This window comes from Polypterus senegalus, chromosome 6 (assembly GCF_016835505.1).
Source record: "Polypterus senegalus isolate Bchr_013 chromosome 6, ASM1683550v1, whole genome shotgun sequence".
NCBI lineage: Eukaryota > Metazoa > Chordata > Cladistia > Polypteriformes > Polypteridae > Polypterus > Polypterus senegalus.
The window spans coordinates 122,922,900-122,948,068 of NC_053159.1; the positions used below are offsets into that span (position 1 = coordinate 122,922,900).

General features: G+C 36.0%; 1 protein-coding gene across 4 annotated transcripts in view; it reads left to right on the forward strand.

Moving 5' to 3' along the window:
* LOC120531527 (clathrin heavy chain 1) overlaps positions 1-25,169 on the forward strand; it is a 166,191-nt gene that overhangs the window by 61,872 nt on the left and 79,150 nt on the right. For 2 of the 4 annotated variants that reach the window (XM_039757011.1, XM_039757014.1), the window contains exons 2-7: positions 4,281-4,488; positions 13,584-13,586; positions 21,125-21,393; positions 22,102-22,263; positions 22,621-22,734; positions 23,103-23,276. In XM_039757011.1, coding sequence (XP_039612945.1) covers positions 4,281-4,488; positions 13,584-13,586; positions 21,125-21,393; positions 22,102-22,263; positions 22,621-22,734; positions 23,103-23,276 — 930 coding nt within the window. The remainder of the gene's footprint in view (positions 1-4,280; positions 4,489-13,583; positions 13,587-21,124; positions 21,394-22,101; positions 22,264-22,620; positions 22,735-23,102; positions 23,277-25,169) is intronic. The other 2 variants (XM_039757012.1, XM_039757015.1) reach the window with 1 other exon arrangement.

The window sequence follows — 25,169 nt, forward strand, 5'->3', positions numbered from 1 at the left end:
ATATATGTGTGTGTGTGTGTGTGTGTATATATATATATATATATATATATATATATATATATATATATATATATATATATATACACACACACAGTTGTTTAAGCATTGGGTGTGTTCTGTGTGCATAAATCCTTGCAGCACTCACTGTGGTTCCTGTTTAAAGTGACCCCATCTGCTGTTCTTATATTTGGTTATATTTGGACCTGTGTCCATATTGCAAAAAGTGTGCAGAAACCCTTACTGCACACGCTGTGTCCTGAGCAAAAGTTTTGTCACTGAATTGCTGAGGGTTTTGTACAGAAGCGTATTAGGGCCACGGTGAAGGAAAAAAATATGGACAAAGTGAAGAAAAAATACTATATGTCGAGAATAAAGTTAAGATGTTGACATGTTGCTACATAACTTATGCGGTTTGAGAAAATCTAGTAAATTAAACATTCATTTTAAGATAGTTTAGTTTACGATGTTCGACTTTAATGACAAACTACGAGAATAGATTCAACATGTCGAATATAATCGCGAGATAAACGGCGAGAATAAAGTAGAAATGTCGAGAATGCGTACCTGCCGTAGTGCAAGTGTGAATTGAATATCCAACAGACTCTCCCTTTCCCACTCAAAAGTCTTATTCATAGGTACTTTAATTTTTTTTCCAAATGTTTTTCCAACATGAGCAAAAGAAATGTTCAGAAAACAACACTGCTCAGTTATTTCAGAAAAGAGATGTCAAAAACTAATGAAGGTGCGGCGTCAACTCCTCATGTGGCAATTTCAGACAGACATTGCAGAGGCTGGTCCATCAGGGTTAGTCTGTTCAGCACACACTCTGCCAATTGATAAATCTAAGCAACGCATATCCGGCATAAATAAACAATGGTTTAAAGATTTTGATTGGCTAATGGTCAAAGAAAATGTTTTAGTGGTGCTCATTGTTCATGGCATACTCAAACACCCCTCAAGGAGACCATGAAAAAAGTAAAACGCACATTGAGTCTTCTGCTGACCTTTTTTTGAAAGCGTGTACTATAGAGCAAACTGGAATCGGTCAAATTGAAAGATCTGTATCTGTGTTAACTAACAGATGCCTTTGTGGGAGATTTAAGATCCATGCATTGTTTGGCAAAAAAATGAGTTGCCACATACAACATTGTTTGAAAAGCTGGTGGAACACTAAAGAAATAGGTTGTTCCTTTTTACAACATCTTAATATTGGTAAAAATGCACATTACACCTTTAAAAGAATAATGCAAGAGCTGCTGGATGTCTTAGCATCAGAAAAAAAATCTACCATACTGAAAAAAATACACACACAAAAGTTTTTCAGTATTCTGTGTGATGAAACCACAGATATCTCAGATGTTAAACAATTAATTATTTACATTAAATATGTTTGCCATGTCACTAAAGAGGTCAGAATTAGTTTTGTATCAACCCCCAATATGATTGACGGCAAAGCGGAGATTATAACCAACAAACTGAGTAAGACCATGGAGAATCTAGGCTTGAAAACTGCTAATCTAGTTGGACTAGGTTCAGATGGAGTGGCTGTTATAATTGGGAAACAGAAAGGTGTGGCAAAACTGCTTAGAGATAAAACATTTGGACTCTTGGTCAACTGCCACTGTGTAAACCGCCGATTGGCCCTTGCAAGTGCCCAAGCAGCAGCAGCTGCTGTACCTTATTTAACAAAACTGAACATCTAAAGGCAGCTATTCTATTTCTTCCAAAATTCTTCAGTTAGGATGGCTGGTTTAACGGAAATCTATACTAATAAAAGGCAAAGCCCTCACTCACTCACTGACTGACTGACTCACTCATCACTAATTCTCCAACTTCCCGTGTAGGTAGAAGGCTGAAATTTGGCAGGCTCATTCCTTACAGCTTACTTGCAAAAGTTGGGCAGGTTTCATTTCAAAATTCTACGCGTAATGGTCATAACTGGAATCTATTTTTTTCCATATACTGTAATGGAGTTGAGCTCGATGTCCGTGGGGGGCGGAGTTTCGTGTGACATCATTGCGCCTCCCACGTAATCATGTGAACTGACTGTCAACGCAGTACGTAGAAAACAAGGAAGAGCTCCAAAAAGCGCTGAAGAAAACATGCATTATACAATTGAGAAGGCAGCGAAACAATTAAGAAGCGAGCGAGTGACACATACAAGCATATTCATGAGTGCAGCTACTTCGGAAACAAAGCACGGTGTAAACCTTAAGTTTAAATTAAGTTCATAGACAGGCTGCCGCTGGCGTTTGTCATGCCCACGGGTAATGCGGCATACAAGTTTAATGAGAGGACGCAGGATATAAACAAGAATTTTGATCACTTTGTAACTAAGTTAAAATTGCTGGTGAAGGGCTGTGCTTATGCAAATTCCGAGAGACTGTGTTTGTGGGGGGAGTGACAGTTAAGGCGGATGGGGGAGTGATGTCATCATCTCCCCTCCCATTCACCTCATTTCGCTCTGAGCTTCGCTCCGCAGCTAACGCAGTCTTGCGGAAGCAACTTCGTCACGCTGCCACCAAATACTCACAGAAAAATCCACAAGTTAATACACATGCTGTCTCTAGAGTTTCTCCACAGTCAATGTTTTCCTCATTTCCCCTTTATACCCTCTGATCTCCCATTTCAATTCAGATGCCTCCAATTTCCAGTAAGGCTCTGCTGCGCGGTGACAAGTAATAAGACTCAGGCATAGACCCGTGGACATCGCAACATCACACAAGAGAGCAGCTCATATGAACTTACTGAATGCAGTACGAGTGATCACTTCCATGCATCAAACCTGTTCAAAAAAACGCATTACACAATTGACAAGGTGATGGCTTTATATGTCGTTCGTTTATAAAAGAGTGGAAAAGCTGTGTAAAGGCTGTTTCACAAAAAACCAGCGGAGCGTCTTATATGAGCAGGCAGTCAGCTAAAGTAGGGAATCAATAAATATCTATATAATAGTAATAAACGAGCAAAAAATAACATACAAGCCGAAGATTAAATAAGGGAAATGGGTAAATGAACAGTAAAGCAAGTCTCGAATAGCTACACAATAACTATAAGAATCGTAATAAATGAACAATAAAACAGTACAGAACCGCGAAGCAAGGAGAAATGATGGCCTTATATAGCGTTCGTTTATAAAGCAGCGGAGACGCTGTGTGAAGGCAGCCTCACAAAAAAACAGCAGAGCTCCACACTGAATGTATTCCTGGCATCACCGTTATACCATCTGATCTCCCATTTCAATTGAAATGCCTCAAATCTCCAGTAAGGCTCTGCTTCACGATGACAATTAATAAGTCTGAGGGACACACCGTACAAAAGATTGCCATTGATTTGAGGCAACATTGCTTTCCTCCTGGACAAAACTATACGTTGCATTCTCAAAAGTAATATATAAATATATATAATATAACAAGGGGATGGTGAAAAGGTGCTTTTATTAAAACAATCAACAAAACAAGGTGTTTAAATTAAAGTGCAGTCTCCAAAGTTCCAATAAATAAACCATAAAATCAGAATTGAAACATGGAGGTTAAAAACAATAGAAAAAAGTCGTCTTAAAAACAACGAGGTTAAAATAGAGTAGGAAGCATTCTTTAAAAAAAAAAAAGGATGAAGCCTGGTGCCTTTTTACCTGGCGGCCGCCTGCTTCCCAACAGGGAGTCACCCTACTTGCAGCTGACCTTCACTCAGCCTACTTCAGCTACTTCATGCGCGCGCGCAACCTCCCGTCCGTTCTTTCTTTTTACTCCCCTTCTAGCCGACTCGTGCTTCTATTTATGAGGATAAGCAGCCCCAGGAACAATCAAGAATGTGGATGGTCTTTCACCTGTGCACTTAGGTGAGAAATGCCCACATCGCAAATCGCCTTGAGAACCTTCAGCCACATAACCACCACGCCCCCTCACCAAGCTGCGAGCACGGTGATTTATTTTAAAGCTGGCCTTTGACAGGAGCTGTGGACCAGCTATACCACGCATGTGAAAATTCACAGAGAGTTATAGTGCGGTTGTTCACTGAATGCTAGCAACTGGCGCACTGATGCTCGTGGGTAGTCGTGGCTTTGTCTCGAGAGAGGTAAACAAGGGTAGCGTGCGGTGTTCTAGCACGCGAGTCATATTTCAAACAATGGTCGTATACCAAGCAAAGTCTTTCGTGTCCAAACAGAACGTGTACCAAGTTGAACTTATTCCAAAGCAGACGTATACGCACTGTTAGGCAGGTGTTTTAGTTGATATTAAAAGCATACTAATGGGTTGTTTTTTCCTATTTTTTTACAGCTTCAAAACTTGGGAATTAATCCTGCAAACATTGGATTTAGCACCTTAACCATGGAGTCAGATAAATTTATCTGCATCCGAGAGAAAGTGGGTGAACAGGCCCAAGTTGTCATCATTGATTTGAATGATCCCAACAATCCTATTCGACGTCCCATCTCTGCTGACAGTGCCATCATGAATCCTGCCAGCAAAGTCATTGCATTAAAAGGTATAAACTGGATTTTTTTTATTTGCCCACAATTGTTCTTTTGCCTTTTTAATTTCTAAATTAAATTATTTTAGTGTTTTTCAGGTTTGCTTTCTTAACCTTTAGTTCTTATCTTGATATATATCTCTGTTGTCTTAATATCTCTGTTTAGATTTGATGTGCTTTAACTTTTCCATTACCCAGAAGCATATACAGACATATGAGTAAGATCTGTCGTAAAAGTAGCAGTAATATAATTTAATTATAGTAAAAAAATGCTCAAGAAGTTTACAGTATATTGAAAGGTAACTGTCTCCTTTATATTTTAAATAAAAAAATGCCCTCTTTTTATTTAACTGCAGTATGGTGTTAACATACAAGACACCTATTTTAACAATTAAATCTTAGTCAGTTTTTTTGGTTTCAGTTCAGATTTTTTTTTATTTTGCACTTTAATATAGGTGTTTCTGCCTAATTAAATTCTTCATTGGCTCAAGTGCAAAAGCAGGTTCTGCTAGACATATATTGAATAGATTAATGTATAGTTGTTAGGGATGCATATAATGAGTAAAATGTAACAGTGTTGATTTGTGTTACTTCAAAGAACAGGGTTATAACACACATTGTATTATCTATTATATTTTTCAAGGGTAATCTCTTGCTCCAAACTATGGTTTTGATACTGTTTCAACTGCTTTTGAGTGGTGATAATTTACTTGCTTCACCCATTAACATTAACACAAAGATTTGTCTACCTTAAGTACTTGCATCAGACAAATTCCGAAGAGCGGTATCAATGAACAAAGTTCATTTCTAGGATTCTGAAATTTAATACTTGCATGTTCTAAATCATTCTTTCACTACTCTTAACTCATGGATATCTCTGACATTAACCTCAAGGTTGTACCCATCTAATATCACATCAGATACACATGCCGTTGAAGTTAACAATATGTGATCTTGGCTAATCCATTTCAGTGTGTGAGATAGGAGTTTTCATTTCTATAAGGGAATTAAGTGGAAATTGAAAAATGGCTCCATGTCACTATAACATCAGAAAACTGAAAGGCTGTGTTTATATTTCACATGACGGGTGCGTCTTTGGATGCTACTGTTGAAGTACTGTTTATACTTGCATGCATACTTAATGTAATTCTGAAGGATTTCACCATGTGGCAGTGTGAGATATCAGTACGGTGAGAAAATGTTCGGCTTTGCAATGTTGTGAATTGCCTAAAATACCCATTGAATTCAGGACATTTTGCCACAATATCCCTGAAAAGGATGGTTGTGTAATGATGACATCCATCAATCAATCCTGGGATGTGCCCATTCCTGCAAGCATCAGGCACTAGGCAGAAACAATCCCTGGACAGGACATCAGATCATTGCAAGGTGAATACAAGCATACACATACACTTGCATTTCACAACTGGGTCGCTTTTAACATGATATTTATGACTGGTCTACTTTAATGACAAAATTAACTACGAGATTAAAGCCAAAATTTCCTCTTTAATCACCAAATAAACGTTTTCAACGAGTTCCTAATTTTTTTTTTTCCTTTGTGGCTCAAATGCAATTCCGTGCATTCTGTTGCTGCAGTGTAGGTGCAAAAAAAAAAAAGACAGCAAAGAGGATGGTATCTAAAACCTTTAAAATGTGTTATTACAATGGAGAATGTGCAGTGTTTGAAAAGATAAGCACCACAAATATTTTGCACATTTAAGTTTGATGATTTGCTTCACCATATCGAATTATGCCCATTGGTCCTGTTGGATCTGTACAGCAGCTTTCTGTCACATGTTGATAGTAAACAAAGACTTTGGGTTTTAGTCAATTACCTTATTCTCACACCCAAATATAGTGAAATCCAGCCTTTAATTGGAATTAATTTATTTAGAGAAAAAAATAAATCCCTCATCAAGAAGTATTATTTTTAACTAATCCACATGTTACACGATTATCGGTACCCCTAGTATTTTTTATGAGCAAAGAATACCTTAACTATCTTTTTTTTAAGGTGATCAGAGTGTGTAGAATCTTCCAGGAAGTTATCCATGACTTCCTGTTTCACTGGTGTATAAATATGAGGTGGTACAGAGACCAGATTCCCTATTCATTTATCAAAATGATAAAAGTAAGAGAGCACAAGTTTCAAATGAGAGAAGAGTGAGTTGACCTTCATAAGTCAGGGAATGTCCACAAAAATTCTTACTTGCATGAAAATACCCATAATACATTTAGGGATATGATTAAAAACGTTAAAATCAACTGGAACTGTTACCATCTCGCCTGGAAGAGTACTCACACACAGTAAACAGTATAGTAAGAGGTTACAAAAAATCTCCAAGGATCACTGTTGGACAAATAAAAAAAAAATAATAGTGTTTTAGTGTCTCCAAATCGACCATCAAACACCATATCCATGCCAGCAGATAATTTTGGAGGTAAGCCAGAAAAAAGCTTTTCCTGTCATTTAACCACAAACACAAGTACTTGGAGTTTGCTAAATGCTACCGGAGCTTAGATTAGAATCGTAATCTATGGTCAGACAAAATGAAAACTGATACTCAAATCCATACTCAAGATGGATTTGACATAGAAAGAAAGATGGGTACTGAGAATAACCAGATCCCCACTGTCAAGTATGCTGGATGTTCTGTGATGCTGTGGAGCTGTTTTTCCACCAAAGGCCCAGAGAGCCTTGTTAGGGTACATGGCATCATGGAAATAATAGGAGATTTTAAACTTAAGCCTGAGTACCTCGGTCAAGAAACTAAAACTGTTTTTTCACTGGCTCTTGCAGCAGGACAGTGATTCAAAACATATGTCCAAATAAACAAAAAAATATCTTGAGGAACATAAAATCAAGCTTATGCCATGGCCGTCTTAGTCCCTGGACCTTAACTCCATTGAAAACCTGTGCGATGAGCTGAAATTGAAGGAGCACAAGAGAGAACCTATGATCTTGAATGCTCTGAAGATGTTCTGTAAAAATGAATGATCTGATTCCCTGATTTCCTTTACAGAGATGGTATAGGAGAAGACTGAATACTGTTTTTATTGGCAAAGGAAGGTTATACAATGTATTACATTTTGGGGTGCCAGTAATCGTGGCATGTGTAGTTTTGTTCAAAATAATTATTTCTTGATGAAGAATTATTTTGTCTTAGAATACATTTGCTTCAGTTTAAGTTTGTGCTTCTCTCTTTTTCAGTGGGAATTAGTTAATTTACCAAAACATGAATGTTTTTATAATCTTTTTTTCAACTCATCTTTATCAGTAAGAGGTACCAGTTTACCTGTACCAATGATTGAGGTTGGGACTATACATAATGCAAGGCTGAGTTGTTTACTCACTCATTACTAAAAAAAAAAAAAACTATTTCCTGTTTTGTTAAAAAGCTTAAATTTGGTTGGATAGATCTAGGTATCCACTAAGAAAGGATAGTTAGGGGTACAATAGAAAAACTAAATTCTATCAAACTCTCAAAATGCTTTAACTGATTTGATTGAAATTTGTTGACGTCACACAATAAAGAAAATAGGCCCATGTTAAAGATTCTAGATGTACATGTACAGTTGTACATGCGTTTTAATACTTTATTACTGTAATGCTGCACTGACGGCCCTAGCAAGACCAAATGCAAACAAAGAAAAAAGAATCCTAGTGGTATTTAAATATGAGCCATCAAAACCCTGAGCAACTGCACTGCTCTCTCCTCACCCAATCTATTATTGACAGCTGGGAGTGAAAGTCCTTCTTCACATTGTGGACCATAAAAGCAGCCATGCAAAGAAGCTGTAATCCATAGGAGTCCAAAGTGCCTGCACCATGCTTTGCTATGTTATTAGTATATTTTAACTTTTTATTTTTTTCTTTTAAACTCGTGCATGTGCAAAACATGAAGTGCTGATAACATTGATCCACGGGACCAGCAACACTCAAAAACCCTGCAGTGCAAATGTATTTTGATGTGTCTTTTAGTTTTAGATTGGGGAATACTGGTTAGTTAGTATTAGAGCGACAGGGTGAGAATAGTGAGCAAATTAAAAAGCTGGAAGGAGGCAGGCTGGTCAAAGGCAGTCTTGTTTTATTATTTTGAACATGTTAAACTGGTAGTGGGATTTAGATTAAGAAAACAGTTAACAAATGTGGGTTTGTCTAGAAAAATGGTATTGCCTCAGCATCTAGTCAGGGTCTTATATTATCTCATGTACTGATGCAACAATAATTTAATAAAGATTGCCTGAATATTTTTATTACACCTCATTGCTTTAGGCATTATGTGTCAAACCAGCAGCCACATTAGATTGAGACTTGCTGTGAGTAAAGTCGTGTTGATTGCCAAGGCTCTTTAGAGCTGGGCTTTTAAAACTTATCAGTTAATGGAAAATCAGAATTATGATAGTTATTTTGTATTTTGTATTTGCTTTAATAAAAAGGGTTTGGAATTAAAGTTGTATAGGGTGCGACAGGAGCTTCCACCTGCAGCTAAGTCACTTCAGTACACATGTACTTTGTGAGCATACCTGTGTTGATTAGATAGAGGAAGCTCTGCAGCTGTGACTTTACAATGTAGGAAGTTACGTAAATAAATCAAGGTAAATAACATTTGATCTGGCTTTTATATAAGTAGCATATAAATGTTTTTATATAAAAACCATCACAAAACATAATCACAACCTGGACTTTGCACGATACCTTGGTGAGCTCTGTAAGCTGTGCTGTTTCGTTAAAGGACAGATGTGGGGCAGGCTGACTGACAGGATGATTGCTGCATCCAAACAGTGCCAACTTTCGCCTTTGCGCCTGGTGCAGTGGCGTTGTTCTTGTATGTGAGTGGACGTTTCTTGTGGTTTCTTTCCCTTTCTTTGATGTGTAACTCTCATCCTCAGCTGAGTTCACCTCTGTTATGGCATATCTTTATTTGAAAACAGCAGTGTAAGATCAGGGGGTTGGTGAATGCAACTGAGAGAATAAAACTGAATAAAAACAAAACAAATGCTAACCTTTACAAGTACCAAACATTTACACCAGCTATTACAGACTCAATTCAAATATATGTTATTTTATAATAGTAACAATAAGAGCAGCTCACTACTCAAAACATTAATTCAGGGATGCAACCAGGATCGAGCCCGTGACCTGCTGATTGAGTCATCCGTTCTTACCGCTGTACTACCAAAGCATTCGTGTCAATGAAGTAAACTAACCCAATTTCTTTTTTTTCGGTTATATTCTTGCATAAAAGCACACTTGTTTTGTTATGTGTACCTTTTGTGAAAGTGTTTACTTGATATTTGGACTTCAATCTTCGCACATTATACACTTAATGTCAAACTTTTTTTCGTTGGTACTAAAACATAAAAAAATGGTCTTTTAGTTATTAGTTCAACATTTCTTGCATTTCCTGTCATCCTACACTTAGACCTTTGTAGACACGAAATACACGTGAAATGCATGTGTTCCAAATAACGATATACCTGTATTATTTACCCTATACAGCTCCAGGTACCTCACTTCCAGATGAACAAGGCTTGAGCTGAGAGAGCTTTTTGCCCTTCTTTCAGCGGTGGGGGGAAATGAGATAACAGGCTGCTTTTGGTTATCATCACATTTACTATACAAAAGACGCCGAATGGAGAGGTGCAAGGGATTTAAGGTGGTCCCATGTTAAAACCGATCCAGTTAAACTGACAGCAGTGGGCAAGCTGCAGTTGCCACACAGAAAACATTAAACGTAAGACATTTCAGCTCTCTGCACAGTTAGAAACCTTAGCCATTTTTTACAGTTAAATTGTTAACTTCATTTAAATAATGAGTACTCTTAATAACTGCACATTTGACGGTGGCACAGTGGCAAAGCGATAACCTTGCTTCTTGCAGCGAGTCATATCCCTGGTGTTCCCTGCCTGGAGTTTCGATGTTTTCCTGGTGGTTTTCCACAGTGTGCTCCGGTTTCCTTCCAAGGGCATGAAGATTTGGTGATGCTAAAATGATGCTAGTGTATGTGTGTGGTTGTAGGCAACGTACGATGAGCTTACGCCCTGTCCAGGGATTGTTTCTGCTTCACTCCCGATGCATGCTGGAATGGGCGCATTTCTGGATTGAAGGATGTCATTATTAAACATCCATCCTTTTCAGAGATATTTTGGGAAGATGTTCTCGGAATTTAATGGATATTTCAGGCAATTCACAACCTAGTGGAATCTTCCAGATTTATGTAAAGTACGCGCGCAAGTAAAAACATTTAACAGTATCGTCCACAGGAGCACATGTCGTTTCACCTGAAGTATAAACCCAGCCTAATTTTACGATTATCAGACTGCCACTATCCTATAATATGCAGCCAAAGACATTGGTTGAGAAAATGAAGTATGTATTAAAATGTCCAAAATATAAAATGTGTCTTTTTCAATTGTCATCTTTATTCGCCTGTGTGCCAAGTGTCCTTCGTACTTTCCTTATTTCAAAGAAATGCAACAGAGGTCAAAAGGAATGGAAAGTTCTTTTTAATCTTTAAAAAAAAAAGGGGGGGAAAAAGTGACACTAACTCAAATTTGTCTTTTTTTCCTTTGAAGTATTGAATTACATTACTTATTGGATTAAAAAATATGGCTATGTAACGTATATTACTTTTAGTGCATTAATCCCAGCACTGTTCATACCAATTTAAATTAAACTTTTGATTTTTTTAATGAACTTTATAGCAATGTGTAATGTTGTTGCTGGGGATGCCTGTTGCAGTACTGACCAGAAATATAAATCTAAATACCCACTTGCAGCAGAACTTTTAGTTGTTAAGGCATGTATTGTCACATGTACAGAGTGCACTGAAATTTTTACATGTATTTACTAAATAATATGCACCTGGTTGCCATTCTCTGACACAATAAATCAGTAAGTATTATTACCTTCAGTTGAGTATTGCTGTATTTTTTTTATTGCAGCGGCTGTCCCTGACTGGAATAACTGGAACTTGGGATGGTTTTCAGATTTTAATTGATATTCATAACATGAAGTGAAGCACCCCAAATGGTTACAAGTGTGACATATTTTAAAGATTATCTGGTTGTTTGATGAAAAGAGACAGCAATGTCAGTAATTGCTGCAGGAGAGATTTTACCTTAATATACTAATTAAGGTGTCTAATATATATTAGATTACATTCAAAGAGATTAAACTTTTTCAAATGCCTTAGATTGTCACAGAAGTTAGTAACATGTCAAAATAGAACAGTAATTCAGTCTTCTGTAAACATTAACAGTAGTTTAAAATTTATTTTTGTGATCAAATTTTTATTATCGCGTTGAGTAAAATAACAACCGACCACATTTAAGTTGATTATAGTAGAAAAATAAGACCACACCTTATGGAACCCGATCCATACACTGCCATCTGGACTTGCATGAACAGGGATTGCCCTGGAGTGGAAGGTACATTCATTTTAAAGGGCGGGGATTGCGCAGAGACCTGTCAATTTAAAACACAAGCTGGATGCACCATTAATCTGTGTCACAGGTAATTTAAAGAATTTAAAATTAAAAATGAGAAAACAACCATGTGACATTCTCAGAACATGTTTAGGAAGGCAACCAAGGACTCTTGAAGTAGGCATCTGTCAGTCTTGGGAGTCTATGGAGTTGAGCTCTTTGTTCAGCTTCTAATGCAGCCTTTGTTATGACTTGGCTGGTCTATCCGGGAATGGCAGTCTCTGCAGCACTTGGTGTAAATTCTAGTGCTGTTTTTTCAGTCAGGAGTTAAGCCTTTCGTCTTAGATGTTTCACCTCTGTCTGTTTAGTGAGTGATTCTTTGAAACAGAAGAGGCCATTTTGCACCACCTACCTCCACGATTGCCATTCAGAGGCCATCATTCATTTATGTGTCTGTATCATTTATGAGGCCTTTGTGTCTTTCTTACAGACATCTTTGATTCAAAACTGTGGTCTGCCTGGAGGCCTTTTTCCATTTAACAGTTCTCTGTACAGTATGTTCCTGTGTATTCGGCCTACACCCATCTGATTGACTTGTCCAAGCCAGTGCATCAGTCTTTGATTCAGGTGCATGTGTGTACTGCCAATCCCAGTGGCATATTGGTGACTGGGGTTCTTAGATGCTTAAAGTACTATTCTTAAAAGGTCATCTTCCAGTTATGAATAGTAAGGGGGAGTGTCATGCTTCCAAGTCAGCTGAATTGATTGACAAGCTTGGTTTTAGGAGACAAATTTATGAATTTCCCCTTGGGATTAGTATCCAGCTATCCATTTATCTTATCACCAAATAAGGAGAAGAGAAAGACGCACCTTGAGATGTAAGAACAGACGTAATTTAAATGTAAAAGAAAAATTAAGAAATTGGAATACAGACCTTGGACTTTAGTGATTGGAACATTTGAACATTCATGTTGCTAAAAATAGTATCAACCATGAAAGTACTTCACTGCCTCCATATCGAAAAAGAAATAGGACTGCCCCTGATTAACAATTAACAATATAAGACAGAGAAACATTTGAAAAACCAAATTTGCTTTAATGGAGTACCAAGACAGAGGGTTGGTTATCAGGGGGTTCCAAACTTCCAACCATCATCAAATTGATCTAAACATAAATCCCTGTTCAGTCTGTCAAGGATTAGTGTGGATTGTTTAACACTAGAATTCCTGAAGCCTATGAAAAAACTCGTACTCCCGGCCCACCTTAAATTCCTTCCCACCTCTTTGTCAGCATCTTTTGTTTTATAAATGCGTCGATCAGCACAAGCAGCCTGCTGTCCCATCCTCTGCCTTAACGGAGCTCAGCTCGGGCAAAAAGTTCTCCCAGCTCATGCCAAGGCTCCTTATCTGCGTGTGAGATCTGGAGTTGTATAGGGTAAATAATGCAGTATATCGTTATTTGGAAGGTTTTGTTTTAACCATTCCTTAGAAATCTTTACAAAAGAGATCTGATTTCATATCAGGATAGAAGAATGAACATACTGCTAGCTAAATTAAGCAGAGGGGCAGTGTTCATTTTAATAATAGCTAATCTAGACTTAAATGACTGGGGCAAGGAGGACCAACAGCGGAGTTGGAGCTGGGCATTTCTGAAGATTGGGCATATAATTTAATTAGACGGTATCTTGGAGAGAATGGTAGACTCCGATACCCTTTTATTTATCCAGAGAAGTGGACCAGCAAAAGAGGAACTGACTTGTTCAGATCAATGGGAAGCAGAGCTGAATTGACCCAATTAATTTTGTACCTAGACGGATACGCGTAGGAGCCACGCAAGTACATGTAAGAGATCAGAAGTTGCATAACAGAGGAAAAAATGGAGCATCATCTTAAAGCAAGACTTTGTGGATAGTGCCATGGAGGGTTATTAGAGGAGATTAGGTTTGAATTCTGAATAGCAGTGGCTAAAGGCTTAAGAGAGAGTTTGAAGAGAACAGGTGAACTGAGCAGCCCTGTCTGGCTCCTTAGCAAATTTGAAAGGATTGCAATTTGATTAAGTTAGTGAGAAATAACAGCAGAGGGAGATGAGTTAAGTGTCATGACTATAATGATTTAGGTTTTTCTCCCTATGACCCCTTATGGTGCATCACCTGCCACAGAAAAGACTAGTTAATTCATTTGAATATCTTTCAAGCATCTAAAGAGAGGAAAGTTAGTGTCCAAGGGAAGTATGGCTGCTGAGTCAATAATATGACAATGTTTCTTATTCCTTGTTGCATGGTGAGAAGTAAAGCCAATCAGATCAGGGTGAATTAACTTCAAAATCAGAAGCTGAAGATGGACTACCAAGAGCTTAGTAAGCAGTTTTGCATAAGAATTTATCAAACAGATGGGTTGATAACTAGAATGAGTTGGTTAATTTGTTTTAATTAAAGGATGATCATTGCAGTGTTAACAGAATATTTAGTCAGGTTGAATATATAAAAAAGGACTGATAGCTGCTTCAAAAACATTGAAACAACTTTGAGTCAACACATCTACTAGCCCTGGTGACTTTCCAGATTCCATCATGTCTTTAAACAACAGTAATATGTGCATCAAGAGAAGAGTCATCATCCAGGAGTTTAGGGGGAGAGTCCAATTATATAAGAGAGAGTATATTTTAGCTTAGTTGGAGTGAGCAGGAAAAAAATTGGAGTACAAATCAAATAACCCAGCCATATTCTGTATAAAGGTGGTAGTTGCAGACGCTTTGCATTTATGCAGACTTTGAACTAGTAATTTACTTGGTCTGGCAATGTTTGATGGATGTCAAATTTCACTTTCTGTTTGAGATTAGAATTCAACTCTGTACTTGCACTCGAAATTAGGGATTTGTGATTATGTTCAAATACATGGGTTTGGGAATTTTCCAGAGCAATAAGCTAAGATTCCAAGTCAGATGTTTTCTCTCTGCATAGCCAGACAATTCCAAGTCTTCCACAGAGCCAGAGTTGGCACTGCTTAACTTTTACAGACTTTTTTTTACAAACGTTGCTAAAGCTTAAAGCAGTGTTCTCCAAATTTTTTTCCATTTCAACAGCAACATAATAGGTTGAAAATTAAAATAAATATTTGTGAATGAGGGACCAGGTATAAAAACTGGATGACTACATTTTCTTTTAAATGTGAGCTTTTGGATGTTAAACATTCTTCTTTCTGCTGTTTTACTATGCTTACATCTTATTTATGTTCTTTGTTGATAAGATCTCTTTAGGGAATTCATTTTATTGCTAATTGAGCATAACATGATCTTGTTAAGGAGAAACCTAAAACCCTTTTTGGAAAGTGGCATTTTTTAACAAAGTTTTAAAAAGCATACTGTCATTGTTTAAAAAAAGTAAAACAGCCAGACACAAGTAACACATAATATACCTGTAAACTAAGATTGCAGACTGTAGGAATAAACTGTGCTTGCACTTTACTGACCTGAGTATGCATTAAATTAAGAGGAGAAATGAATAACAGGTACATAAGCACAAGGAAGTAACAAAACAGTCAAGCTTTGACTTGTTTTAAATCAAAAGGAGCATTCATTTCCATGGGATATTTTAGTTTGAAGGCTGCAGTTTTCACTGAATTGTGAAGGGCAGCACAGTAAGATAGAGGAGGCTGGGATGTTCTTCCATGCTGAGAGAGGAGTGTGCATGCATGTGTGTATGAACCATCTGTGAAAAGAACATCTGGTATGGATAGAATTAGCGCTACGTAAAAGGAATAGTATATTTACAGTAAATTATGTGGTATGTAGAGGCTAAGCGGCTAGGAGAATGTGACCCAAGGTATATGATTTTTAGATTTTTTTTATTCATTTAGTTTTTTAAATGGAAGTGAAAGAGCACGAGAAGCAACTGAGAAGAGGGTAGATGCTAGATTTAGTTTCAGTCAGTGACGTTCATGTGTTACAACGAAATTCTTTTCCTCTCTGAGTTGATTTATAAATGGAGTCATTTATCTCCATTCTTTTCACTAGAGCAGTGATGACCACCGTAACAGACAGTTTTCTTCACTGCACTTTCACTGTCTAATAGACTGCTGCACTGCAGTATTACTCTGCTTTGCACCGTAAGTAAAATGCGACTTCCACTTGCAGCTAAAGTCACTTTAGTATACAAGCAATTCACCATGCTAGTGTTTAGATCTGACAGTGCCATGCTGATGGTGTATGTGCCCAAAAAGAAGTCATCTGTCTGCATTTTCAATACCATGCACCATAACATGGAGTACAGGCAAGATCGAAAAAACACATATTCAAAGAGAATAGTTTTTTGAAATACAGTAGTGACTTTTCATGTTGTGTGTGCATATGCGAGCGAGGTCTAGACAGAGTTGGTCTCATTCAAGTAGTTATTGGAATGTAAAATAAACACATTTGCAAAAGTATAATGAAGCAAGTGTGCTTTTGTTAAAGAATAAAAGTGAATAATAAAAAATTAAAGTCACAACAAGAAGAAATGATTTACCAGCGCTTGTGTGTCTGCTTATATCCCATCAGTGATAACATTTACAGGTAGCAAAACTTTACACCGGCTGTTACAGACTGAAATCAATACACCGTAAGCATGACACTGGATCTAAACACTAGCGTGGCAAATTGTTCACGTACTAATGTGACTTTAGCTGCAGGTGGAAGTCCCATTTTACTTATGGTGCCAAGCCAAGATCTATTGCAATTCAGAAGTGTATTAACCAGCAGAATCATTGTGAAGAAGCTGTGTGTTACGATGGTCATTGCTGCTCATGTGGTAATAATGGAGATAAACACTTTAACTCAGAGAAGGAGAGGCAAGTCCATTGTACCATGTGAACATCACTGACAGAATAAAATGGCATAATAAAAAAATCGCTAACTAGCCAAAATTTAAACCGGGTGTTACTGACTTGAATCAAATGTATTTTTAAAATTATTTTATTGTAATAATAATAGCAGCTCACTACTCAAAAGGCAGAATGCCCAGGCTCAAACCCGAAACCTTTAGGTTATAAGGCTGTAGTTCTTACCTCTGTGCCATCTAAAAATACATATCTTTCTGTTGATTTGAAATTTAAGCTTGGGTTTTTAACACATTGACAGCAACATGTAAATTGAATGATTTTTTTTTCTTTAGTTATATTCTTGAATTAAAGCGCACGTGTTTATTTGATATTTGGACTAAGTCTTAACACATACATTTCACTTCATTATTAGTATAACATGGAAAAGGTTTCTATTTTACGTATGTGTTCAGCATTTCTTGCTTTGCATTTCATGTCATCCTACATTTACACAGATCTTTGTAGACACAGAACACACATGAAATTTATGTATTCCAAATAACAATACAGGGGGTCCTCGGGTTACAACGTCTCGACATACAACATTTCGAGTTTACAACACTCACTCCCATAAAAACATAAACAAATTGAGATGTGAGAAAGAATAAAAGTAAGCATTTTTTTTTACAATCATTTTTTCTGTTACTACAGTACAGCATACAGTATATTTATGTCCTTTCCTTTTTCTGTGGTTTAGTTGTGTTTTTATGTTCTAGATTATGATTTTGCAAATGTGTTAGGATAGGTTAAGTGACTTAGGGTGCGTTTCGACTTGCACCAAAATTCAGCTTACATCACTGTTGTAGAAACGGAACTGTGTTTTTTTTATTTTTTTTTAATTTTTATACACTTTTATTTTAATCTATTCTTTTTGGGATGAGTTGGAACAGTATATTTGGAACAGGGATTAATAATCAAAGACAAATATAAATCAATATATAGGAAACATTTGGCTCAATTTGCAGCATCATTGTGCCACACTTAAGACACCTTGCTGAATGCATGCCCAAGCAATTTAATCAACATAAATGGAATATTATTTTGTTAAATATTAGACATTCCTTTTAAAGTGATCTGAATGAAGTAGCTATACATTTTTATAAGGCAATTTACAAAAACTCATTTGTTTCTCTGAATGTAGGACACACTTCTCTACTTTAAGGGGGGTGGTTGGGAAGGATAATCTATTCCTATTTACACAGATTTGTATTGTGGAAAATTACTTGTATGTTAAGCTAAGAGTCCAATGTCTTGTTCTTTTCTAAATAATGCATTTGTTAGAAATCGAAAGAATGCATTTGCAGAGTTTGGGAACCACTTGAATAATGTATGTTTAAGTTTGCAAATGGTGATCACATCAGAAAACAGCTCTTTTCCAATTAGTGCTCTTCATCCTCTTGACTTAAGATTGGAGAGCCTAGGAAAGTAGTGAGTAAGAAAGAAGAGATGCTTAACTATAATTAGCTTTGTTCAAATGAGTTAAAATAGGTAACATTGACAGGGTTTTTTTTCATTCTAAAGTATGTTGAGTTCACCTATTGAATTAAATTGCTTTTGCCTGTTTTTTTTTTTGTATTTTTTCATTCAATTTATTTAAAATGTATTTATTTTTATTTACTGCTGTCTTATGTGTATGCAGACGGTGAGTTAAAATTTACCTATTATGAGTTGTGGAAGTTATAATCCTGTTTTTATTTTCATTATTTTTTATATGAATTTACAGCAAAATAGTTCACTGACAGATTTATAGAAATGTTAATACTGTTTAGAGTACATGACAATAAAACAATTTTGACATTTTAGTAGTTATGTGACTGCAGATGTGAGGAGTTGGTTGTAGATATTTGGGTCTAGTAATAGGTATATACATTATTGTAGCTATAATTTTAAATATTTGGGCTTCTGATTATAATCATATGCTGAGACCCTACTTAACTACCACCAACCCATTGTGCAGTTTTTATTGACGCATTTTATGTTCCTCTTTATTTCTCTACTCCAATCCTCAATTTTACTTTCCTGCCTTTCCTTAATTATAGTTGTACTATATTTCTTTCATTTGTATCATTTTCTTCACTTCTATTATCCATAAGAATTTTGTTAAATTTGGAGTTAATTTTTAAAGATATTCATTTAGACACATCTTTTAACTAAAGTAGATGTCATTTATTTGTATATTCTTTATACTCAACTGGCTTTGTTAGAAACAAATAAGATAGACATTGCAGTCAGTACATGCCTAAGCATGGTCTGGATATTCTACATAACAAGCTCCTTGGGAAATTTGGAAATATGTCACTTTCCTATAAGGTTTTCATCATATCCTTAGTTTTTTTTCTTTACATTTTATAGTAATTCATGACATTCTTTCCAAGCTTATTTGTAATTATCCACTAAAAACATATGCTAACTTGCACTTTTTCAATGAAAGTACTGCAATAAGATGGCAAATGCTTAAAATAACCATAAACATTTTCCATTATATTTAACATATGTCACATATTCTTTTAATATGTCCTTAGTTATGTGATTCTACGAATTAAACAAAATATTTAACCACACTCAATGTACTTGTTATTTCACTGTAGATTTCATTGCAACATTTTTTGGGGATTTCAAGCCCTTTATCTTGGATCCCATGATACACATCCTTTATTTAAAAAAAAAAAAAAAAAAAGTAGAAGGAAAAATGCATTTTATATAAAAGTTTTAAGCCTTTCTTTCCTTTGTCGTCCTTCCTTACGCATGCTAGGTTGTTTGATGTAGTTGGTTTTCATAGTATAGTTTTCATAAACAGGATTTAACTTTCCCAACTTCTGTAGCTTGAATGTTAGCATTCAATAATTTAGATGCGTAATCTAACTGGTAATTGTCTGGGATGAAAATGCTGTGATTATTTTTATTTATTTATTTATTTTTTTAAGATTCTGGTTTGCTTGGTTTCTATTTTATATTCCCTTGTTTGTGTACTTGCATAATTTATCTTCATTTTAAAGCTTGTGAAGATCTATTATTTGAAAGCATGTTTGTTTGTATTTAATTTTGTACTGTTTTGAATTTAGTCAAATAGTAAATGGTACAACTTTGAGTATTTTGACTACAATTCATATACATTAAAAAATTAGGGGAATTAACATTATCAGGTTCTTGACCTATTTGTGGAATTAGACATGCTTATGAATTCATTATATAAAGCATCTCTGCAAGTTTGCAGAGCACATTTAATAAAAGCAAGATTTGTAAAAACAAGGCTAATTTAGTGTATATGTGTGCATATGTCCATACCTTTCTTAGACGAGTCAAGAATAATTGCAAAAACTAAATATTGAGAAAAAATTAGGTGGTTGAATTCGGTAATGATGCTGATGTTTGCAGTATTGATACCATTATTTTGCCATTGATACTGCCTAAGTAAATCATTTTTCATCCCTGTGACAGTGTTGTGTGCTTTTCCTTCTCATTAAATCTGCATTCAGGCATCAGCACAATCAAATTCATTAGCAGATTCATGAACCACTAAGGCCTATGTAGGGTTTTGTTTTTTTTTTAATTATAAAAAGGTTTCAGGCAAATTAAGTTAGCAAAGATGCTACCCTACTTATTTTCTGGCGTTTATAATGATTTAAAATGTGGACAAGCACCCTTTATATATTTGGTAATCCAATGGACATTTTGAGAGGGAGTGTGCTGGATAGTGAATGTATAACCATAGCCGTCTTAATTTGAATTTTCACATTTTAATTCATTAAATAAAAGGACTCTTTAATTTTTTTAATTTTAAAAATCAAATCTTATGGCAAATTGTCCCTATAAGTCCAGGTAACAATACTGAGTATGAAATGCAGAAGTTTGTTCTATAAAAATAAGTGGCAGTAGGATAGTATAATTTGGTCAAAGATTGTCTCGTTTTCAGTTCCATTCATGCTTCACAGAAGACCGTTCAAATTTCAATTGCAAGAATGGGTTTCCATGTAGTTATTTGTACATGCATTACTTCCCCTTTAGAATCCAGAAATTAGTAATTTCCAATTGCTCTACTTTTCTGGTTTGGAGCACGCTCTTTCTTTTGTGTGTATAATTTTGTGTTTATATCTAAATAGTTTCACAGCATTTCTCTTTATTTTTATCTGAATGCAGACTTCAATAAATATCCACAGTAATTTGATGTGTAAAAAAAGTAATAGTGGATTGCCTGATTGGTGACACTATTCCCTACTTGGATTTAGTGAGTTCAAGTAGGTCTAAGTTACTACCTTCCTCAAGTTTGTTATGTGAATGTGTGTTGGTGTTGTTACCCCTCTTATACTTTTGTTTACACTTGAATTGACTAATATTTACAGCTTATCATTTGATATGACTTACAGCTGCAAAAACACTTCAAATTTTTAATATCGAAATGAAGAGTAAGATGAAAGCCCACACCATGACGGATGATGTCACATTCTGGAAGTGGATCTCACTTAATACGGTAGCACTTGTAACTGACAACGCAGTTTATCACTGGAGCATGGAAGGAGATTCACAGCCAGTGAAAATGTTTGACCGACATTCTAGCCTTGCTGGCTGCCAGATCATCAATTACCGCACTGATGCTAAACAGAAGTGGCTGTTGCTTATTGGGATTTCTGCACAGGTATGCTTGAGGGTGTGCTATATCATACTTATGTACCGACATTTTAAGTATTACTTTTTTCATTATTATTCATTTGACAAAAACTTCCCAAAGAAGTTGAAACAGGGTCATGTTTAGTGCTTTAAGTTTTCTTAAATAGCGAAGCGCATGCATCAATTAGTGGCTGTTAGGTATCCAAGTCTTTATTGAAATTGCAGCTTTATTTTTGTGTAAATACTGACATTGTGTCAACTCATGTTGTACCTTGTTTCACTTTTAATAAAACTTTTTAACCGGCAATAATTAAATGCAAAACAAAACAATGGCTCAATATATGTTACAAGAAAAAGAGTTTTCCTCTCACTTCTACAATTCATGCTAATGAATGCACACTTAACCATTATACATTTACCAGTAAACAATCTGTTGATTCAACACACACTGAAAACTGAACATTTGGTTAGATAAGAGACTTATTTTTCCCCAGTGTTAAGTTTCTAGTATTTTAACAGTGTTGTACTTTAAGGTGCATCTTACTTGACTTGTTCTTAGCAAGTTGCTATTTATATGTGTTCAGTACTATTAATCTATATGGGTTCTGTACTTGTATGATAGTAGATCTTCCTTCTGTGATGCAAATATTTTTGTGCTTAACAATGTTCCAAGTTAAAATAATTTTACATTTTATAACAATAACTTCTGTACCTCATTTCTTTCTGTTTATGAAAGCAAAATCGAGTTGTTGGTGCAATGCAGCTATATTCTGTTGATCGTAAAGTTTCCCAGCCCATTGAGGGTCATGCTGCAGCCTTTGCTCAATTTAAAATGGAAGGCAATGCTGAAGAGTCTACCCTCTTTTGCTTTGCTGTAAGAGGACAAGCTGGAGGAAAGGTAAGCCAGAAAAAGTACAATACTTTCTGAAAGCATTTTTACAAATACTGTTTCATTGCTTAAGACTGCAATTTGAGAATGGAAAGGTTATAATTAGCTTGTTTTATAGCCACACATTAAGACAGTGTTAGCTACTTGTACATTTAACCTTGTGATACCATCAAAAGTTGTTGCTGCCCCTCCATTCTTCTTTTAATTTTTTCACACTCTTCTGTAATTGTGTTATGTGTAATAAATGTAAGTTACTGTGAGTTAATTTTCTCTTTTGGGGCAGAGATTTATGTACTTGTCAATTTTTATATTTAATAAAGAGTCTTTTACTTCTTAATTTTTACAATTTAATATTCATTCTTATAGTTGCACATCATTGAGGTGGGCACACCTCCTACAGGAAACCAGCCTTTTCCAAAGAAAGCTGTTGATGTCTTTTTTCCACCAGAGGCTCAGAACGATTTCCCTGTTGCAATGCAGGTAAAGTAAACTTGTGAATACTGCCTGCTAAGTTAATTGCTATGCAAACATGAGCTGTAAAATTGGGATGTGAATGTTTGTATAATTCTAATATATTGAGGAACATGGAAGGAATGTTGGTGTGAAAGATTAGGAATTTGCAGCCAGTGTTTTTGTGCTAATCAATATAGTTAAATTGCCTATAATGCATGGTAGATTGATTTTGTTTTGATATTTTAATAACCCTTATGCATCTGTTTACTTGACACATATGTATATATGTGTTAAGTAGTACTTAACTTTCTAATATCATCCCTTATAAAAGAAATTAAGCTTCGTATTAAGAGTTCCAAGATTACCCATCCCTTTTTTCTCCTATATCCTTTTAGATAAGCACCAAGCAAGATGTTGTGTTTTTAATTACCAAATATGGTTATATTCATCTATATGACCTGGAAACTGGCACCTGTATTTATATGAACAGAATTAGTGGAGAGACCATCTTTGTTACTGCTCCTCATGAAGCCACCTCTGGAATCATTGGTGTGAACAGAAAGGGACAGGTAAGACTTCATCAAAGAAAATTTTAATGGAAATAATGAAGTGCAAGTATTTTTCTTTAGTCTGCTTTTGCTTTTAAACATCTTGATATTTGTAAGTGGTCTTGTGAATTTGGCCTGTTAGATTCAATGTCACTATTTAAATTAGTGATGCTCGATGATCGATCTGCTGGCAATCTAAATCGACTGATTTTCACTATAAAAGACTTGATCTGTAAATTAGCTCCTTATCACTTTGCCAATTGCTGCTTTTGTTTTACAAATGTGTCAATTAACACCATGCTGCCTACACTCCCCGACACCCCATTCAGCCACATGAAGGCATCAGACAGCTACTGTTCTCACAGCTGAAGCCTGTGTTGCAGTGTTTATCTGGCAATTATTTGTAAAGTATTGTATAGGTGAATGAAATGCCATCTTTTAAAATACATACATTTCCTGTGTGTTCTGTGTCTACAATGATCTGTGTAAATGTAGAATAACATAAGAGAGGCAAGAAAAGTTGAACACAAAGCTAAAACAGAAAATTCATATGTCATAATAATAATATCAAGTCGATGTGAAGTATGGAATGTATGAAGACAAAGTCCGAATATCAAATAAATCTATACTAATAAAAGGCAAAGCCCTCACTGACTCACTCACTGACTCATCACTACTTCTCCAACTTCCTGTGTGGGTGGAAGGCTGAAATTTGGCAGGTTCATTCCTTACAGCTTCCTTACAAAAGTTGGGCAGGTTTTATATCGAAATTCTACGCATAATGGTCATAACTGGAAGCAGTTTTTCTCCATTTACTGTAATGGAGATGAGCTTCAACGCCGTGGGGGCGGAGTTTCGTGTGACATCATCACGCCTCCCACGTAATCACGCAGTACATAGAAAACCAGGAAGACCTCAAAAAAGCGCTCAAGAAAACATGCATTATATAATTGAGAAGGCAGCGAAACAATAAGAAGCGAGCGAGTGACATATACTACCATATTCATGAGTGTTGCCAGCTCGGAAAGAAAGCACGGTGTAAACCTAAACTTTAAATTAAGTTCATAGACAGGCGTTTCACATACACACAGGTAATGCGGGATACAAGTTTAATGAGAGGACGCAGGATATAAACGAGAGTTTTGATCACTTTGTAACTAAGTTAAAATTGTAGGTGAAGGGTGTGCTTATGCAAATTCGAGACTGTGTTTGTGGGGATTGACAGTTAAGGCGGTGGGAGAGTCACGTCATCATCTCCCTCCCACCTCATTTTGCTCTGAGCTGAGCTCATGCTAACGCTGTCTTCCGAAGCAAATTCCTCAGACTGCCACCAAATACTCACAGAAAAATCCACAAGTTAATACACACGCTGTCTCTATATAGTTTCTACACACTGAATCCTCCAGGCACTACTTACAAAAGGTCACATTGACAATCGTGTTACGTAATATTTAAAATCTTTCCTTTTCTTAGCACAAGCACAGCCGAGAAGCTTCGATGCATGTGCTCCATAACGCGTTAAAAAATAATGCATTTAATCACACTTTGCATTACAAGCAAAGGGAGCTTTTGTCAATGCATGATTTCCTGGTACACGGATTACATTGATCAGCGCATCCCGATTCATTTTACCCTCGCACCACCTTAGTTTGAGAAGAAGTATGAAAAATATGAGGTTAACACAGAAAAACAGATCACCAATTCAAGCTTTATGAATAATCGATTCGCCATCAATAATTGTTTTGGTAAAGCCATCCTCCTTCCATTTTATAATTTTTCCGCCACTAGCCATGATTAAATGAACGGTAAAAAAGTAAGAGCAAAGCGAGGGTGACTTATTTAGGCAGGCATATATATGACAGCAACACTCATGACAATGTCAATCATGTTACGTTATTATTAAAATGTTTCCTT